General features: G+C 54.8%; 1 protein-coding gene across 15 annotated transcripts in view; it reads left to right on the forward strand.

Moving 5' to 3' along the window:
- Nucleotides 1–20,137, forward strand: part of APBB2 (amyloid beta precursor protein binding family B member 2) — a 345,785-nt gene extending 325,648 nt beyond the window's left edge. For 12 of the 15 annotated variants that reach the window (XM_075544392.1, XM_075544393.1, XM_075544386.1 and 9 more), the window contains 6 exons: nt 11,571–11,685; nt 12,829–12,916; nt 13,679–13,762; nt 14,960–15,075; nt 16,762–16,941; nt 19,607–20,137. In XM_075544392.1, the coding sequence (XP_075400507.1) occupies nt 11,571–11,685; nt 12,829–12,916; nt 13,679–13,762; nt 14,960–15,075; nt 16,762–16,941; nt 19,607–19,774 (751 nt within the window). In that variant the 3' untranslated portion in view covers nt 19,775–20,137. The remainder of the gene's footprint in view (nt 1–11,570; nt 11,686–12,828; nt 12,917–13,678; nt 13,763–14,959; nt 15,076–16,761; nt 16,942–19,606) is intronic. The other 3 variants (XM_075544390.1, XM_075544401.1, XM_075544389.1) reach the window with 2 other exon arrangements.
- Nucleotides 20,138–20,230: the final 93 nt, after the last annotated feature.

Here is a 20,230-nt window from a genome sequence, read left to right on the forward strand (position 1 = left end):
CTGCCCCTTTTCCATACTAAACAGGAGCCGTGATTACAAATTGGGCCCCCATCCTCAAAGCTGACAGTGCCCTGCACCTTGGGAGAAAGTTGGAGCTTTCTACTCCTGTCAACAGTTAGTCTGAGATTATCACAGGGACAGTTCTTCCCCGTCTTACAGGGTCGCTGTGAATCAGAATCCAGCCTGGAACAGAGTGGGAGCTGAGTGCTTTTGTGCAGGAGGCTGGCTTACAGAAAGTGAGGTACCTCTGGGCACTTAATTGGGGAAGTTGAGTTTACGGACCCGCGCGCTGAAGCTGCATGGCTTCTAGTTGAGGCTTCTAGCAGAGTGGGTTAGCCTTTGGGGCGTTTATTAGCAGACTCAACAGAACTTTGTGACATGTGATAAACATCCCAACCCCGAGCATCTCTCACTGGCATTCCAGCTTGTTGGCGTCCTTTGACTCACTGCCACTGAGTCGATGCCTCATAGGACAGCGTGGCATTGCCCCCTGTGAGTTTCCGAGACTGTCGCTGTCGATGCGAGCAGAAAGCCCCATCTTCCTCCCTCGGACCTGCTGGCAGCTTCAAACTGTGGGCCGGAGGGATTGCAGCCCAGCCCTAACCACTGGGCCCCCAGAGCACTCAGACAACCAAAGGCAGCCTGCGGACCTCCGTCCAAATCCTGTCTTCACCAGGTACCAGCTGTCTGACCTTGACCCGAGTCTCTCAGAACCTGGGGTGGGGGCTGGCGGGGCCAGCACGCCGTGCGGAGGGGTCTCCGGCTGTGCTTGTGGTGTAGACGCGGCAGTGCACTGGGCGTGCTTACCAGTTTTCTCCTTCCACTATTGCACATGGTTTTCTTTCTTAATAGCGTACGAGAGTCAACAGTTAACAAATTATACCCAATTAAGAAAAAATCCTCCGTAATCCAGATGATCACAGTTGACACTGTTAGGTTCATCTATCTTTTTATTTATTTATTTATTTTTGGTATCGTTTAAAATAGGGCCGGCCTGACGGCACAGTGGCTGAAGCACTCTCTGCTACTGAAAGTCAGCCATTTAAACCCACCAGACCCTGTGTGGGAGGGAGACGGGGCAGCCTGCTTTCAGAACATGCCAGCCCTGGGAACTCCAGGGGGGTGTTGTACGCTGTCCCACAGGGTCACAGTGGGACAGAATGGACTCAGTGGAGTGGGCCTGGTTTTTCTGTGGAGTATATTAAAATTGGGCAGTCAAGCTTTTTTCCCTGTTTGTTTGGTTTTGTTTTTTTCACATGACACCAGACAAGAGGGCTTCATCAAGTTCATGGAGGGAAATTCCATTATCTTGTCATTCCTTGTTTTCCGTGAACTTTTGGAAGCCCCACATGCATCTGCAACTCTGGCTTTCCTCTCCACCCCAGCCCAGCCCAGTGATCAGTGTTCTCTGTCCAAACAGCAGCCCTGCCTGCCTCTCTGCCTTCTGGCTTGGTGGTGGTCCTCTGACTGGCGGGCTGGGCATCTCCCACCATGACCCTGGCCACAGGGCACTCAAAAAACCAGCTTCTGTGAATGTTCAAGTCAGTCTGTCCCTCCTTCTGTGGAGAAGTCTCTGTGAGAGATTCTTCCCTCCAGGTGTGTCGGGCTTGGATAGGGTCAGTTGGAGGTGGGAGGGGGTCTATCAGAATTGTTAGCCAGACAGGTAAGAAGACAGTGTCGCAGACCAGAAGGGAGTGGAGAGCATTTGAGGTCAGAAGCTAAAGTGGCCTCCTTGGGGACACCCCAGCAGCTCTGAATGGAACTCCCACGTGTGTGGCCCCCAAACCCAAGTTGCTTGCTTTTCTCCACTCTCTCTGTGTTGAGGCTCCTCTGGTTCTTGTCCTCCCTGGCTCAGCTCTCCTAGCTGCCAGCTGTCATACCCCTCTCTCTTGCTTCCCCTCCACGCCTGCCCCCACTTCTGCCCCTTCACCTTCTTTCCCTCCCTCGCTCCCTCTGTCACGATGCAATGGTGGGGACAGGTGTGAAATAAACTTCTGGTGCTGCTGCTCCATTACTATAGGGTCACATAGACTGGCAGAATTGTTAGCGGAACAGGTAAGACGGGGTTGCTGTGTCCTTGTGTCCAGGTTTTGTTTGTTGTGGCTTTTTTAAATTGGGAGCCGGTGAAACGGGGAAAGAGGCTCCGAGCACTGCCAGAGTTTACTGCAAACAGCTCCCCGTCTGGGCCTGGGATATTTTAAGCCGGATTACCTCCCCCGGTTGATATGTAGCCTCTGTAAATTCAGCTGGTGTCTCTTGGCTGCACCGTAACAGGGCTCAAAATACACACTTCTGTGTGCTGAGATTCAGCTAAAATAAGCCCAGGGAGGCTACCGTGGAGCTCCGGCGGGCTTGCTGTCCTCGGCGCTGCTGCCCTGACGCTGCTGTTCGATTTCCTGATGCCGTGCGAATGCTAACGTGTTGTTTCTGCTCTGTCCCTCATGCCTTCCCGGACTCAGAGAGAGGTAACCAACCCCATGTCCATTGCTCCACCCCCACCCCACCCCGAGTCCTACCTGTCTGGCCAAACTCACTCGCTTCCTCATGCCGTAATCACGCCATCGCACTACCATCGCTGTCTGTGGCGGCCGGACTCTGCTGTGTGTGTACCCGTTCATCGACATCCGTTGTGTGTCCTGCATTCGCAGACAGTCCCTGCAACAGGCGCCGGGCTCCCGCTTCTCTGCAGGCCTGGGCCTTCCCCATGGGGGCTTCAGTCCAAGGAGAAGTTGGTCACTGTCCTGACGGGGGGGGGGGAGGGGGGAGCGCCACCTGACCTGTGAGGAAGGCACTGTGACAAACGTTTAGACTGTGCACCGTGTCGTTCCTGGGGCCCGTTTGTTTCTGCTGCTTGAGCAATCGGCCCTGGTGCTTCTTCAGATTCTGCGTTCCGCAAGAGTGGTGTGGCTGAAGTTTGGCACTAGACGAACCCCCAGAGGGTGTTGAGTCAATTTGCGTATCAGGCACTTGCCCAGAACAATCTGGCATGCTTTCCCCTTGTTCGCCCTTCCCCAGGAAGGAGAGCAAGGTGGTTCACACAGGATTAAAAACTCCCTGCCATACAGTCGGTTTTGAAATGAAAGGTAGTTATACTGCAGTGTGTGTGTGTGTATGTTATTCAGAATCTTAGTCTAGGAAGTTGAAATTTCTCATCCTTTTCCCAAACAAGAAGGCCAACTTGGTCTTGAACCGACTCCTTCTCCCTCCTCGGCTGGCGCACCCTAGCACCAATCCACGTTTCGAGACTGCCCAGGAGCCTCGTGTCCGCATCCACGCCCCACGTCACCAGGTTGTCACCTTCCCATTTCCATAGTGGGTCCCGTGCTAGGTCCTGTGCAGGTCAGACCAGGGTGGGGAAGCCCTTTGTCATCAGGGCCTAGAAATGTCATGTCTGACTTGAAAGCCTAGTTCACTGTTGCTCCCTTATTTGCAAAATGGACCTGTGCCCCTGGGACAATAACTCTGGTAGCTTTTATCAGCCCTGGGAAAAGATAAAAAATAAATCATAGTTACATGTATTCATACAACTATGGATATTGATTAAAGCATCCTTCCTGGCTAAAGGTACAGTATTTTCAAAGTGAGATGACCCCAGATGGTGCACATGGTTACTGTGCTTGGCCTCTAACCCAAAGGTTGGTGGTTCAGATCCCCAAGAAGTGCCTCAAAAGAAACACCTATGATCGACTTCCAGAAAATCAGGCATTGAAAGCGGTATGGAGCACAAAACTATTGACTGTGATGCGCTTGCGGCAGCCTGGGGCCGAGGTGACAACAGCCACTACTAGGTAGCTGTTTCCGAGTGGGCTTTTAAGTGCTTTGTCCTCATTTATAAAAACAGTAACCACCATTAATCTTTCACCTCTATTGCATGCTAGCCTGCCAGTCTTCACCAATGCCGTGCACACAACATGGTATGTATTTGGCCTTAGCAAATAGTGATTGATGTTAAGGAGTCTCTGAAACCATGGAGAGTTGGTACAGAAGTCCCAGCAGAAGGATATGGAGGCAGACTGAGTGGAAAGTGAGTCTAATAAGAAAAGGTGAGAGAGAGAAAAGAGATTCTAATCACAAAGGGGACTGCTAGCAAGGTCAGCTGGATCTTTGCTGCTCCAGAACGCCAGACTCGACACACACTGACACACAGACACACACAAGCAAAAGCTACAGGGAGAAGTGTCAGTCTGTCGAGTAGGAAGAATATATTTTGGGTCACCGACCTCATTCCAAACTGGAACAGGCAGTGTGACTCGTGAAGGAAGTGAAAGCGCCTATCATTGGAAACATTCTGGCTAAACCGCTGTAGAAGGGACTTTAAAATTTTAGGCTAGATACCCTAAGACGTGGGTAGATGTCTCTTAAGTTACTTTTGATGAAAGGCGTCCAGTGCCACTGTCACAGAGATGACAGGAAGTGGCTGCCTTTAACAGACAAATTTGTTCGCTCTCAATTTCCGAGGCTAGATGTCACATTCAAGGTGCCATCTCTCTCTCTCTCTCTCTCTCTCTCTCTCTCTCTCTCTCTCTCTCTCTCTCTCTCTCTCTCTCTCACACACACACACACACACACACACACACACACACACTCGTAGTGGCCCTATAGGAGAGGGGAGAACTGCTCTCTCTCTCTCTCTCTCTCTCTCTCTCTCTCTCTCTCTCTCTCTCACACACACACACACACACACACACACACACACACACTCGTAGTGGCCCTATAGGAGAGGGGAGAACTGCCTCTAGATTTCCGAGACGCTGCATCTTTATAATAGAAAGCCTCACCTTTCTCCCAGAAGCAGCTGGTGGTTTTGAACTGCCAACCCCGTGATCGGTAGCCCAATGTGTAAATAAGGTAGGTCCTTCTTTTCTCATCTTTGGAAAGACAAACGGAGATGCAGGCTACACCCCAGGAGGGAGGAGGACGGTAACTCCACCTGAGTCAGGAGTTGTTTATTCCGCCCCTGATTAGGCAGTTGTACACCGAGAGAAATAAGCAGTGTTTGCCTGTGTTCCCTTTCCCACGAAGAAGCCTGAGGCTGTTAGGTCAGGCAGGTCCTGGGCATGCCTGTGGGACATGGGCCGTTGCAAACCGCGTGGCGCCCAGTCCACTGGTCTATTATTTCATAGAAGGGGGCGCTGGGGCCCCGGGTGCTGGGGAATTTCCTCCTGAGGCGCCCAGTCCTCTGGAGGCAGCGGGAGAAGCCCACCTCCCGAAATGAGTGCTTCAGTTGATGGGTGAGCTCTTGAAGGAGAGGTGCTGGGGAGAGCTCTCCCTGGCTTTTCGTTTGACCAGCCCTGAAATGGCCTCTGTGGTGGCCTGGCCAGTACCTCCCACCCCGCAGCCCGCCCAGCACACACCCACTCCTGCAGGGGGAAGGGGATGCTCAGCGGTCCTTGTGAGCTCTGGTCCCAGCAGCATCGCATTGCCCGGGAAGACAAAGTCGAGATGGGTTGAGCGTGGGTGCTGAGAACTGCCAGTTCCTTGAGCAGTCTCGCGATGAACTCTGTCCCTTTCACTCCTAACGCCTCGGTCACGAGGGCTCCAACTCCCTTCCCAAGAGAACTACCCAGGAGCCAAAAGTCACCACTCACCTCCCTTGTGGCCAAGCTCAGAGTCCTCCTGCCTCCGGGATCCACGCCTCCGGCCCAGACCCCCAGGCTGGAGTTCACCCACTCGGTGGGCTTCACCACCTGGCACACCACACAGCACCTCACACTTAATTGTCCGACCTGGAGCTCGTCAGTGTCCTTCACCAAACTGCTCTCCCTCCTCCGAGAGATGTGTCAGCATCCTGGCAGGGACTCTCCGGCCTGTTGTTCTTCACGCCCTCCCTGTCTCACACGTGCACCAAGTCTGCCAGCCCCACACCCACACCTCTGCTCCTCCACCCTCCGCTCACAGCTGCTGGGTTAGCAGGACCTCTCGTCCTCTCACTGGATGGTGGCCAGTACCCCGTGCATGTCAGAGTAGAACTGTGCTGTGTATGGTTTTCAATGGCTACGTCTGGGAAGTAGGTCAACAGCCCTTTCTTCTGAGGGGCTCAGGTACCCTCGAACCTCCAACTTTGATTTCGCAGCCGGGTGCCTCCCGGGGACTCTGGGCATGTGGCAAGTCCATTCTGGGCTCCTAGAAGCTGTGCACAGTCCCTGCCCCCACACAGCTGCCAGCACCACAGGGTGGTACCACCTTTGATGGGTGTGGTTAAGTCCATGTTTGGCTCGTGATGGCCCCATGTGAGAGAGCAGGGGCTGCCCAGGGGGCTCTCTGGTCCAGCTTAATGGATGCAGATTGCCTGGTCTTTGGGTGGCTTCAAACAACTCACAGCTCGGGTAAAAGCTAACCTTTGCACTGCGCGGGCGCCCTCTGGGATGGCTGCTGGACACCCTGGGCTTCCTCTCCTGCTCGCTGTTGCTCATGCTCATCGGATGATTTCTTGAACTCTCTACTGCCCGTCCCCGCCTGGTTTGACCACAACCCCAAATCACTGCCGTCAAGTCGATTCCAACTCCTCATGAGCCTGCGGTAGAACCACCCCCGTAGGTCTGTGAGACGGTAGAGAGCCTCACCTTTGTCCCATGGAGCTGCGAGTGGTTTCAAACTGCTGGCCTTGCAGTCAGCAGCCCAGCGTGTAACCACTGTGGCACCAGGGCTACAGAGCCAGCTTTGATGGCAGCGCGCACCTGGCCTCATCAGGCAAGAACCTTGTCTGTGCATGTCTAGTGCCCGGCACTCGAGAGAGGCTCAGGAGATAGTTGGTAGAAGTGAACTGAGCTTTTAAAAAATATGTCTTTAATGCCATTTTATAATTTAGTTTACATATAAAGCCAAATGGCAGCTGTGTTTGTTTCCTGTTAGTGCCACAACATATCCCCACAAACAACAGTGGATTAAAAACAAATCACACATGTATTATCAAATAGACATGGAGGTCAGAGGTCTGACGGATTAACCCCAGGGTGTTGGCAGGGCTGGATCCTTCTAGGCAGCTGCCTGCATTCCGTGGCTTGTGGGACCTTCCTTCACATTCAAAGCCAGAAGTTCCCCATCTTTAAATCGCAGTGTCTACCTCTGATGCATGCTTCTGTCTTCGGGTCTCCTCTGAGTAGCCCTCTTCCCTCTTATACAGACTCCCTGTGGTTACAGTGGGCCTGCCTGGATGATCAGGGGACCCTGAGTGGCCAAAAATGGCTAAGCACTACTACCCAGAACCACTCGGAGGCACCTCGGAAGAAAGGCCTGGCAATCTGCTTCTGCAGGCAGATCTCGGAAACCTTTGGGAACAGTTCAACTCTACATTTGTGGGGTCCCTATGATCAGCTCAACAGCACTCTCTCTCTGTTAGGTTCCATTCTCCGGAGAGTCAAAATCAGTGATGTTTGTACAGGTTTTTTTTTTTTTTTGCTTGTACAGGTTTGAAGGTAGAGATTTATATCAAGCGATGGCTCACACAGCTGTAGAAATAATTAAGTCCAGGGGGTGGGAGGGGATAGAGGAGAACTGATATCAAAGAGCTCAAGAAGAAAGAAAATGTTTTGAAACTGATGGTGGTCGCAATTGTAAAATTATTATGGATTGTATGGTATATATAAGAGCTCCCATTAAAATGAATTATAAAAAATATTGCTAAATTCAGTTAGGTTCAAGTCAACCTTCTCCTGACTCAGTTAGTAGCTGTGGAAGCTGACAAATAGAAAACTGAATGATGAAGCAAGAGTTGTGGGCGCACAGGCTGGTGGATGCAGAGGTAAATGCATCCTACGGCCAAATCAATCCACTGCCGGCAGTTGGCCGACAGCTCCTGGAATCTGCAGGCGCCACAACAGGAAAGTGAGGAACCAGCTGCAGGATGCAGCTCCCTCTGAAGGCAAAGGGCCAGGGAGGAATCAGCTCGTGCTCTGGCTCTCTTGCTTTCATTGTCAAACAGCCACCCCTCTGTATCAGGCTGCAACCTGATGGACAGGGTGGGCTCCCTACTGCCTTCGCCAGGAGTGCCTAGTTGACAGTCCCTAGCAATCACAGCCTGATAACCCTGCATAATCTCGCCGTCTCTCATCTCATCGGCAATGTCCCTTTTCCTTTGTAAGGTGACATATTCACAGGTTCAGGGATCCACACATGGACAGCTTTAGGGGCAGGGGCAGAAGCAGGACATTATTCTGTTTACCCCCACAGGCTGTTCACAAGCCAAGTGCTCCAAAACCAAGCTTTTAGAACAAGCCCAGATATCTTTGGATTTCATTCAGACGGAGAGTAAGTCGCCCATCTATTTCATTCACACCCAGAGGAAACTGCTCCACATTTCTGTGTGCCCAGCCCGAAAGAAGAGTCTCGTTACCTCTTACCACCCCACCAGCCCTGTTGGGGGGCTCTCTTGTTATTTTAGCGGGGCTGGTGACATGTTCTGTGGGGTAAACTAGAAGACATGCCCACCTCTTCACGGAGAGGCAAAGAGAAAGCACATCTTCTCCTGGCAAGTAGATGAGCATGTCCATCCTCTCCCTTCTCCCACACCCTGTGCCCCCCCCCAGGGTTTGTCAAGATGACTCATCCCGCCTCATAGGCAACAGAGCTGCGGCCTCCCTGATGAATTCTCCTGCTTCCTAGGAGGGGAAGAGAAAAGATAAGCCTGTGGAAATAATCCTCAGAGCCCCCCAAGGTTCCCCAGCGGCGGGGAGACATCCGTTCCAGGCGGTTGCCTTTGAGGCATTCATTACCTTCATGGAGCCAGAAGAAAATGAAGATTAATCACCATCATGTTTTTTCAATTGCCCCTAAGAGGTTACCTGTGCAAGAACAGAGGACCCAGACCATCCGTGTGCCAGGAAAGATGCATGGCTTCATCGACCAGGGACAGTGCCACCCTCCCTGCTGGTAACCTTGGGGTCATCACCCATGTGGGCTTGCCAGCAGTCTGGAGAAAATGATGAATCTTGGAAGCTTGCAGAGCCAAGAGGGGGCCCTAGAAATCGTGTGTGTCAACTCCACGCCCAAGCTTCTCAGTTCAGGGGGAACTTGGGGTAGGGGGTGCATCTGGACTTGATGAGCGTCTAGCTGCACTCTGCCCTCTTGTGGCAATGTAGACTATGCTGAGACCCCCCCAGCCTAAAACCTAAACCCACTGCTGTGGATGGATGTGGTTCTGACTCAGTGACCCCCTCGGGACAGAACTGCCCCTCCACAGGGTTTCCAAGCTCGCAAATCCTTATGAGAGCAACATCTTTCTCTCCTGCAATGGCTGGTGGGTTTGAACCGCTAGCCTTGTGATTTGCAGCCAAGAGCTTTAATCCCCACACCACCAGGGCTCCTGTCGAACCTTAGGGTCACTACAAAAGCGGTGCCCTTTGTGGTGCAGAATTTAAATACTGTGGGCGCTTAGACACAAGCCAGGTCCTGGGGGCCGAGGAGCCAGGCAGGCCCTTGCCGTTGGTCCCTGTGGAATAGACAGGTCTGCTTGGAGAGTGCAGGGAGGGCCTTGGTGATGGCTACTGTGTTCATCGGGTAGACTAGAGAAACAAATCCAGGGAGACTCATGTGTATAAGAAAGAGCTTTATATACAAGAGCAATTGAATATTGAGAACGCATCCCAGTCCAGATCAAGTCCATAAGTCCAATATTAGCCCATATGTCTGATACCAATCTATAAAGACCTCTTCAGACTCACACAACACATGCAATGACGCCAAATGCAGGAAGATCACAGGCCAGTGGGTGAGCATCGCGTGGATCCAAAGTCGGCGGGAACATGACAGGAAGACGAAGACAAGAAGGCCACACCCACCACAGAAGGCCTCCTCAGGCTGTGACCCTGGATTGACCGCTGGACTCCACCTGTACACCTACCGACAGAGCCGAAGGACTGAGAATGACCCCAAACCCGCGGAGAGGGCAGAGAGTGTCAGTAGAGGCTTTCCGGCCACGTTTCCAGGTCCCGACACCCTGAGAGTCACCTCTCGAATCAGGGAGACGAAAACCCAGTTTCTTCTTCACAAGAAGGCCACGCCCACTGGAGGCCTGCTTGACGGTTGGACCTCACCCCTACGCTGTCATACAAACTCCGGTTGCCATAAAGTCATCAAACTACCACCTGTGGGGCGTGGAGAGGCCGCCGGTAATCACCCGGATGATGCTAAGGGAGCCAGTACAGAGCTGCTTCAACCGCGGGTCAAGACCTCCCCCATACGGGGCCGCGTATCTGAGAGTCTGTCATCGTAGATTGTGAACAATTTAGCCACAGTAAAAGGTTTCTAAAACTGCAACAACCACAAAATGCATCCGAAATCCAACATGTGATGAGCCCAGGGTGCTTTTCTGTGTTTCAACCCTTTGGGGCAAAAAGAAGTCGGGAGTGAAGGGCACTTAGGAACCCTAAGCCAGCAGCTGAGAGTGGAAGGAAGTTGGAGAGAGGAGAGCAGGTGACAGGTGACCGTGTCGGTCCGGTGTTGGACGCGTGGAGCTGACAGTGCCAGTGGGGCAGGCCAGTAGAGCTTCCCCTCCCCGGAGGCTGGGCTGCAGGACCCCCACCCGCCACGGGGTTGCCTGTGACATAGACAGTTGATGGGACGCAGTCAGTGCTGGCCAGCCTCTGTCTCACCAGGTCTCCCTCTCCTGAACCCCGCACTCTTCCTGGACAGGCCCCTTGTGCCCTCCCAAGACAGCACCTCTGGGGAAGCATCTGCCATCGTTTGGGGAGGGCTAGCAGTTCTTCTCTTTGTGGAGACAAATCAAAAGACATCTCTCGTCCTGACTGCTTAGCATCAGATGCGAAGAAGTTGCAGCAGTTCATCACCAGGTGGGCAATGTCTGTCCTGAGCACCTTGAGCCTTAAGTTGCAGCAGTTCATCACCAGGTGGGCAATGTCTGTCCTGAGCACCTTGAGCCTTAAAGCACTGTGCTCCGACCGCAGCAGTGAGGATCGTGGTTGGAGCGCCCGGGTTTTCTGAAGCCAGGTCATGGTCAGGCACCTTTTTGTCAGAAAGCAGATGCCACCATTCAGCACACTATGTGTTCCCCCACCCCACCCGCTCCTGCTGGTGCAGGTGAGCAGCAGGCAGTGCCACGTGAGAGCGTGCACTAGGTGGGCCCCGGATGGGCCAGGGGTCGTTGTGGTTGCCCCAGGCCGAGGGTTTGATCCTCCCACCCCACCCCGTTGTTTTGCTTCGGCTGCCCCACCGTGTCTGTTGTGTCTGTTGTGTTGTCCCCCTGGTGAAACTCCATGCTCGTCGCCATGTTTTCTCTGTCTGTCCCGTCGTCATCATGATGTTCACATTGGGGTGTCCACTGCGCCCCTGGAAGGGGAGGCTTGGGCTGAACTCATGCCGAGAGATGGGAGGCTGGGCTTGAAGGGCACTGCACCACCTCCCTCGGCCCCGAATGCATCCGACACCCATGTCAGCCTGTTCCTCCATGCGTGTAAAGGCGCTGGGGGAGTGTGGTGCCCTTTCTTAACGACCCCACCATCGCATGCACACGCACTCGCACACACACCCGCCACTCACCCACTAACCTCCCCAGCGTGAGGGTTACGTGTCGGGAAACCCACCTCCTCTAACTCGAGGACCTCTTCTTTCTGCAGGGATTTTGCTTACGTAGCAAGAGACAAAGACACAAGGATTCTGAAATGTCATGTATTTCGATGTGACACACCAGCAAAAGCCATCGCCACGAGTCTCCACGAAATCTGTTCCAAGGTGAGGTGGGCCAGGCCTCTGGGGTCCTATTGCGTCACTTCTGCAGCAGGCGAAGGGACGGCGGGAGGGTGGGGACGCTGACCTGGGGCGGAGCTGGCAGGCTGTGGGCTCAGCCCACTACCATCGAGTTAATTCTGACTCATAGCAACCCTGGAGAACAGAGATATAGGGGCCATGGAATCAGGCAGTAGACTAAGTAATGCTCAGGTAAACCGGGGAATCAGGCAGCAGACTAACTAATGCTCAGGTAAACCAGGGAATCAGGCAGCAGACTAACTAATGCTCAGGTAAACCAGGGAATCAGGCAGCAGACTAACTAATGCTCAGGTAAACCGGGATATCAGGCAGCAGACTAACTAATGCTCAGGTAAACCAGGGAATCAGACAGCAGACTAACTAATGCTCAGGTAAATTAGGATATCAGACAGCAGACTAACTAATGCTCAGGTAAACCAGGATATGAGACAGCAGACTAATGCTCAGGTAAACCAGGGAATCAGGCAGCAGACTAACTAATGCTCAGGTAAACCAGGATATCAGATAGCAGACTAACTAATGCTCAGGTAAACTAGGATATCAGACAGCAGACTAACTAATGCTCAGGTAAACCAGGGAATCAGGCAGCAGACTAACTAATGCTCAGGTAAACCAGGGAATCAGGCAGCAGACTAACTAATGCTCAGGTAAACCGGGATATCAGGCAGCAGACTAACTAATGCTCAGGTAAACCAGGGAATCAGACAGCAGACTAACTAATGCTCAGGTAAATTAGGATATCAGACAGCAGACTAACTAATGCTCAGGTAAACCAGGATATGAGACAGCAGACTAATGCTCAGGTAAACCAGGGAATCAGGCAGCAGACTAACTAATGCTCAGGTAAACCAGGGAATCAGGCAGCAGACTAACTAATGCTCAGGTAAACCAGGGAATCAGACAGCAGACTAACTAATGCTCAGGTAAACCAGGGAATCAGACAGTAGACTAACTAATGCTCAGGTAAACTGGGGAATCAGACAGCAGACTGATGCTCGGTTAAACTGGAGCGAAACCAGCTCCATCGCTGGATCCAGACTTGCTGCGGACGTGGAGCCGTCCGTTTCCTGCCTGTGCACCAAAGGCCCGCGTGCTCTTTGTCTTCAGATTATGGCCGAACGGAAGAATGCCAAAGCCCTGGCCTGCAGCGCCTTTCACGAGAGGACCAACGTGGACCTCGAAGTCCCTCTGCAAGGTAGGGGTGGGGCGGACACGCTGTTCCTTGTGGTCCTGCCCGTCCTGGTGCAGACCCGGAAGGCTCTGTGCTCCATCCTGACCTCTGATGAACACGTCCTCCGGGTTCTGCAGCGGCATAGGACTCCACGTCAAGGTGGCGCCTTGAGCCCGTGCGTGCCCGTAGCGACCCTGTGTACAAGAACCGAGCGCCGCCAAGCCCTTTGCCACCGTACAGTTGCTCTCTCAGTTGAGCCCACCGATGCAGCCCCTGTGTCAGTCATCTCCCCGGGGTCTCCCTCTTTCTCACTTCCCCTCTGCGTCACCAAGCATGACGTCCTTCCCCAGGACCTGCTCCCTCCTGGCTGCATGTCCACAGTCTCGTCCTCCTTGCCTCTGACCACTGCTCCGGCCTGACTTCTCCCGAGTCTGGGATATCTTGCTGCTGCCGCGCCTGAGGAAAGAGGGTCATGTGATGGGGCTCCCGTGTTCCCCAGGCCTCGGCCACACCAAGCAAGGACACCCAACAGTTGTCGCTGGACCCACAGCAAAGGGGCAGCCACGGGCTTCCGAGCGCTCCCCTCTCCGGACAGGACAGCGCTGGGTGGGAGTTTGGCTGGGGGCCACCAGAGGCCCCTGGAATATGAGATGCTGTTCTCGTAGAGACATTGTGGCGCAGGAGGTGTCCTGGGCTTCTCGGGTGGCACCGAGGGGGGGGGGTGGCTGTGGTTTGGCCCCAGCCTGGGAGCCAGTGAGCAAGATGTGCTGCTTTTTTACCCCGTAGTAGATTTCCCAACGCCAAAGACGGAGCTGGTGCAAAAGTTCCACGTGCAGTACTTGGGCATGCTGCCTGTCGACAGGCCTGTTGGTATGTACACAGCCCCGCCGCCCCGCCCCACCAGCCAGGGGACGTGTGTGTGTGTTTTCTCTTGTGGGAAGCGTTTGGGGGGTGGTGTGGTGTGTGTGTGTGTGTGTGTGTGTGTGTGTGTGTGTGTGTGTGTTCTCTCCTGGGAAGCGTTGGTCCTACCGAGAGGGCAGGGTCCCCTTTCGGCAGGCCCTTCCACTTCCCCTTCCTCCGAGAGCATGTAAGCCATCCTGATCAGAACAGTCGACTGGCCTGATAACCAGCCTGGCCCCTGATCCCCAGATGACCGACCACAGAAAACAGTTGCTGTCAAGTTGATCCCCAACTTGTGACCCCAAGCATGTCAGAGTGAAACTCTGCTCCACGGTCCCGGGCTGTAGGTCACCAAACCTCTCTTTGGTGGTGCCTCTGGGTAGACTCGACCCTCCAGCGTTGCAGTTAGCAGCCAAGTGCTAACCTGTCCGCACCTGGAGCCTGCGGGGACTTAAGACGGGCAGGGGTTCCTCGTTTCCTGGGCTGTGGGAGGACTCTGTGCCATTCTGGATGTGGGGCCAGGCCTTCTCGTTCTGGGCAGCTGGGGGGGGCTCTCCTGCCTTCCCCGACAGTCTGTAACCCAGATGGGGCGCACACTGCCGTGAGCTCGCAGTTGCTGGCCGTGCTGAGGGTCAAGAGGAACCGGGAACTGTGGCCATTCAAGGACAGACGCTATGGGAAGAGCCCAGGAAAAAGGCCCTGTTTGAACACACCGCACACAAGTGGTCGTGTTTAACTAACGCAGTGAGAGAAGGCAGGTGCTGGCCCCTTCTGAGTCCTCTGCCCCAAGGCGCCAGCTCAGCAGCAGATGGAGTTGGCTGCAGGACCCCTCTGGGTCCCACACTGGCCTGTGTCTGCACAGAGATGACCAGGACGCCATGATTGGAAGTGATGTCACACACTCCAAGTCCCTGGAGGCGTTGCGTTCCCTCCACCCTTCTGCCTGCCGCAGCTTGCTTTATGCGCAGACATGGGGACGGACGCTTTGGGCTCCTATCAGAAGACACAACTGTGTCCCGGCAGCTTTCCTGGACCTCTGGCGCTAGGGGACAAGGCCCCAGGGGCTGCTAGGACTCCGTGATTGGGGCCTGCCAGGTTGGCTAGTGATAAAGGACTCCGAGACCTCTCTCAAACCGCCTTTCCATCCGTCCATCCGTCTGTCTGCAGGCATGGACACTCTGAACAATGCCATAGAAAGTCTCATGACCTCCTCCGGCAAGGAGGACTGGCCGTCGGTGAACATGAATGTGGCCGACGCCACGGTGACCGTCATCAGTGAAAAGGTGAGGAGGACTCTTCAGTGCGTCAGTGCCTCCCTAGCCCCCTGCCGGCACGCACGGCGTTTGCCTTCAAGAACCTTCCCCAAACTTAGACGCTTGGCCAAGCCTTGCCCTCTGGGGAATTGTGCCGACCTCATCCTAAAATAGGCCCCACGTCAGAAACCTGGTGTTGCCCCTGACCCTGCCGCCCTCAACCTGGTCCTGGACTCGGGGGGGGGGGGGGGGCTCTGCTCTGACTCCCCTGTTTGCTCCTCTTGTGCCCGAGAGATTGACGTCGTGGGCATGTCTAAGGAGGAGGTCCAGTGGACTAGAGCTCTGGGTTTCCAGGCCAGCATGACTTCATACTCCGGGGTCACTGCAGGGGATACTCCTCTTCTGGACGTTTCTGTGGGTGCTGCTGTCAGTGGCGGCAAGGCCATTGCTCAGCTGGGGAGCCTCACCCCAAATGGCCGAGAGGATGGGCCAGAGGAGAGTGAGGCACGAGAGACGTCCCAAGATCACACACGGCAGGGCCAGGATCCAAACCCAGGCGGGGTGGCTCTCCTCCCGCTGTCTTTTGAGTTCTTGCTGGCCCTTCCCCTTCAGGCCCAGGTCACCTGTCAGAGGAGTGGGGCTGCCCTGCGGCCCCCACCCAGCCTGGCATGCTGGTAGTCTTCAGTTCTCACCGTAGGTCTCGCCCTCGCCTCCTCAGCTGGGTGCTCTTTTATGTGAGCGCCGCCCCCACCCCCACTTTCCCTTGAGCTCAGCTCCTGAGAAACCCTCAGGGCCCCTCACACCAGGCCAGGCGAGTCGGCGCTGACCCGTCGCCGCCCTGCATGCAGCAGACTGAAACACTGCCCGTCCTGCGACGTCGCCCCTGTCGTCTGCTAGAGCCCGTCCTGCAGTCACTGCATCAGCCGTCGCAGGCAGGGTCTCCTCCTCTCCTCTGCCTCCACTGCAGGCAGGGTCTCCTCCATTCCTCTGTCTCCACTGCAGGCAGGGTCTCCTCCTCTCCTCTGCCTCCACTGCAGGCAGGGTCCCCTCCTCTCCTCTGCCTCCACTGCAGGCAGGGTCCCCTCCTCTCCTCTGCCTCCACTGCAGGCAGGGTCTCCTCCTCTCCTCTGCCTCCACTGTAAAAATCATTTTATTGAGCTCCGAGAGCTCTTACTGCAATCCATACGCAAGTCCATGGCATCAAACACATTTGTACATAGGTTGCCATCATCATTTTCAAAACATTTTCTTTCTGCCCTTGGTATTGGCTCCTCTTTTTTCCCTCTTCCCCCACCCTCTTATTATTTTCCTGTCTGACACCGACCACTGTCTCCCTTCACCCATGGTTTCTGTTGTTCGTCCCCACCGCCCCCCTACACTACCCCGCATGACGTCCTTCTCCAGGGACTGGTCTCCCGTGACAACGTGTCCAAAGCGTGTAAGGAGCCCTCTGCGGCAGAAGGGACAGACCTCTTCCAGGCTGTGCCCGTGCCCGTCCCCGCACGGTCCTCTCCGAGTTCTCCGCCAGCACCCCCCTCAGCGGCTCCCCTTCTCCCACGGGCGTCTATTGGGGTCTTTATTCTTTCACGTGCTCGTGCTGCCCGTGCAGCATCCCCTCGGCATACGCCCGCCCAGGCACATCCCCCTCCGACTCCTGTCAGCTCCCGTCCGTTCATGCGGTCACCCGGGGCTGGCCCTGAGCAGTCCCTCCTGCAGAAGGAAGAGGAAATCCTGGTGGAGTGTCGCGTGCGCTTCCTGTCGTTCATGGGCGTCGGGAAGGACATCCACACCTTTGCCTTCATCATGGACACCGGGAGCCAGCGCTTCGAGTGCCACGTGTTCTGGTGCGAGCCGAACGCGGGCAACGTGTCCGAGGCCGTCCAGGCGGCCTGCATGGTGAGTAGCCCCGGCGCGTCGGGGCAGGACAACCACTTCACAAGGAGACAAAAGGCCACTTGCTAGCCTGGTGCTGCCCTGTACGGCGCCTGCATGTCCAGGGGCAGAATGAACTGGGGGCGGGAAGCCATCCCGGGAGCACCTCGCTTTATCAGACACTGAGGCTGTCCTGTGCAAGAGGATTAAAAATCCGGGGCAGAGAGGAGGGGAGGAAGGTTCTGACCCACTGAGCACCTTCTCTAAGGACCCGGGGGTGGGTAGGTGTCGATCCTTGCGACCGGTTCCCCCTTCCTTAGAGAAGGTGCTCAGTGGGTCAGAACCGGCTTGAAGGCAGTGGCTGCATGGAGGCGAAGTTGAGGGGTTTCTCGGCTTTTTACCCACAGGAAGTGCCAGCTGGGTGAGGCCTGGGAAAGGAGAGGCAGAGGCGGGCATCCTACAGGGCACCTCCAGGGTGGTGGGGAGGAGGGAGGGTGGAGGAGTTCGCAGAGGCCCGGCGCAGGGCCTTGTTCCTTTCTTCGCACGGCCCTTGCTGGTCTGAGGGTAGTTTGTCCTCGCCTGATGGCTCTGCAGGGAAGAAGCCAGGACTCTAACTCGAATGCCCCCCACCCCCCGAGTGTAGGGGAGCCAGGCTGGGGGCGCAGGGGTGGTGGTGAGGGAGGTGCTCGGACGGGCCGAGAGACCCTGGGGTGAAAATAGGCCCCAGGCACGCTCCGCCACGCAGAGGTGGGAGTGGGAGTCTCATGAAATTGCAGTGGGTCCGGACACATGGCCCTAGTCATCGAATGAAGGGTTTCCAGCCGGAAGTGTTCCTTGTAAAGGCAGCTGGCAATTAAATAATTAGCTTTTCGACTGGCTACAGCATGTTTTCTGGTTCCCAGCCTCTTGGAAACAGTGTCTCTTCATTTGTTCCCTGTGGTTTCCACACAGCCACCAGCTGGGGCAGGCTGCTCGCACCCAGGTCCTGCTGTCCCGATAGAGCCCGCATTCCCAACTCCCTGGCTCCTGCTCTCCACACAGACCCAGCATTCCCAAATCCCTGAGACCTGCTCTCCACGCAGACCCAGCATTCCCAACCCCCTGGCTCCTGCTCTTCATGAAGACCCAATATCCCCAACCCTGAGTCCTGCTCTCCATGAAGACCCAGCATTCCCAAACCCCTGGCTCCTGCTTTCCACGCAGAGCCAGCATCCCTAAACCTCTGGATGCTACGTGGCCTGCTTCTCTGAACCTGCATCTGTTGCAGCTTCAACTGTGTTAACCTTCTGCTTCTGCGTTAATGGTTAAGCTCATGTCTTGCAACTGACAATAGGCCCAGTGAAGATAGGTTGGTGGGACTTGACCAGGCCAGAGATGGGTCCTTCAGTCCATCCATCAGGGCATTTTTGGTTCACACTGCACATATGTGCCTAACTAACCATTGAGATTCCAGGTCAGGCGCTAGGTCTGCCCCACCTGCCGTGCAGAAGCTGGTGTGATTTAGCTTTGTGCGGTCCTGGTTGTGGTATAACCGCAGCGAGGCGCCGTACACCGGGAAGACGAAAGAGGTAGCCAGTTTTGTGGCCCTTGGGTCTGACAGAAGAGTGGAACAGAGCTGACCGTTCCCCTAGCCCCAGTCTAACTAGAGACCCTGCAGGCTGGTTGGGGGGGAAGGGGAGTCAGCGGCACTAAGGACCTTCTGGTAGCTCAGCTGATGGTTAAAGAGCAGCCACGTGTGATTTAAAAGTGTTTGGATTGGAAAGTCATTTGATGAACTTTAACCTCATTAAAAAATTGTTCCCTATGAAAGCAAAAGCTGATGTGGTGGCACCTTTTTTGTGAAAGGATAGAAATTCTCCATGGTGACGATGCTAATAGCATTTCAAGAGGGTTTTTTTTGCTTAGGATTTAGATTTGTAAACAAAATGCATCCTGGTATGTTCAGTCCCTCTCTCGTGACACCAATGCCCGTGAGTGCCGTCCTGTCTCGGGCAGCCCAGAGCTGGCCCTTCCTGAGCACTCAGCCCTCTGGAAAGGCCCCGTCCCGGCACCATCTCTTGGTGAAGAAACGGAGGCCCAGAGAGCGGGGCTAAGCTGGGGTCACAGACTCACAAGAGGTGGCTGCAAGATTCAGACTGGGCCCTTGCGATGGGGGCCCTTCAGCTAGCCACGACACTGGTCTAGGCCCAAGTGACTGGAGAAACACCTGATGAGGCCCGTCCGTCTCTCCCACGCCTTCTGCGCCATTGTCTCCGTGGTGGTGAAGCAGCATGCTTGTCGCCTGACCCAGGAACAAGCAGAGGCTGGGCTGGGCGGGACGGAAGGAAAGGTATCCTCAGCCTGAGCACCTTGCGGAGCCTGACAATCCTTTAAAAGAATGTAAAAAGTGCCACATTGGAAAAAACAAACAAAAATAAGATGGAGCCTTGGATTTGTGTTTCAGACTCCCTGCCATCGAGTGGATTCCAACCCTAAGGGGCCCGATCCAGGGAGGGTGGAACTGCCCCGGGGGTGCAGAGACCAACTCTTCCTGGAGTAGAGCGCCTTGCCTGGTCTTGAACTGCTGACCTTGTGGTTGTCCACATAGGAACTGGGTTCTGTGACTTGTAGGAAGAAATGTCTAAGTGCAGTTGATTGAAGGACGGGGCTGTACTAACAACGCCCACGGGCATCTTCTGTCTCCTTGCAGTTGCGATACCAGAAGTGCTTGGTGGCCAGGCCACCGTCACAGAAAGTCCGGCCACCTCCTCCACCAGCGGACTCAATGACCAGAAGAGTCACAACCAATGTAAAACGAGGGGTCCTATCCCTCATTGACACTTTGAAACAGAAGCGTCCGGTCACAGAAATGCCGTAGCTGCGGGTGTGGAAGAGCCCTGCGGTGGGCGCCTGAAGACAGACCTAGCTCCACTAAAGAAACAGACTCATTCATGCCTGGCCTTCCACCCGCGGCAGGTGCTTGGCCTTCAGAGGATTGATGCCTAACGAAAACAGTTAGACAAGCATGTTCTCTCTCTCTCTCTCTCTCTCTCTCTCTCTCTCTCTCTCTCTCTCTCTCTCTCTCTCTCTCTCTCTCTCTCTCTCTCTGTCCCCTAGCCACCAACGAAAACAGTTAGACAAGCATGTTCTCTCTCTCTCTCTCTCTCTCTCTCTCTCTCTCTCTCTCTCTCTCTCTCTCTCTCTCTCTCTCTCTCTCTCTCTCTCTCTGTCCCCTAGCCACCATCATGTGATATGAAAAGGCGCATGAAGTCATTTTTTTTTCTGCCGTCAGCAAGTGACCTCACGAGTGGTGGAAGGTCTTTTTCTTACTGTA

Source organism: Tenrec ecaudatus, chromosome 3 (assembly GCF_050624435.1).
Source record: "Tenrec ecaudatus isolate mTenEca1 chromosome 3, mTenEca1.hap1, whole genome shotgun sequence".
Classification (NCBI taxonomy): Eukaryota; Metazoa; Chordata; class Mammalia; order Afrosoricida; family Tenrecidae; genus Tenrec; species Tenrec ecaudatus.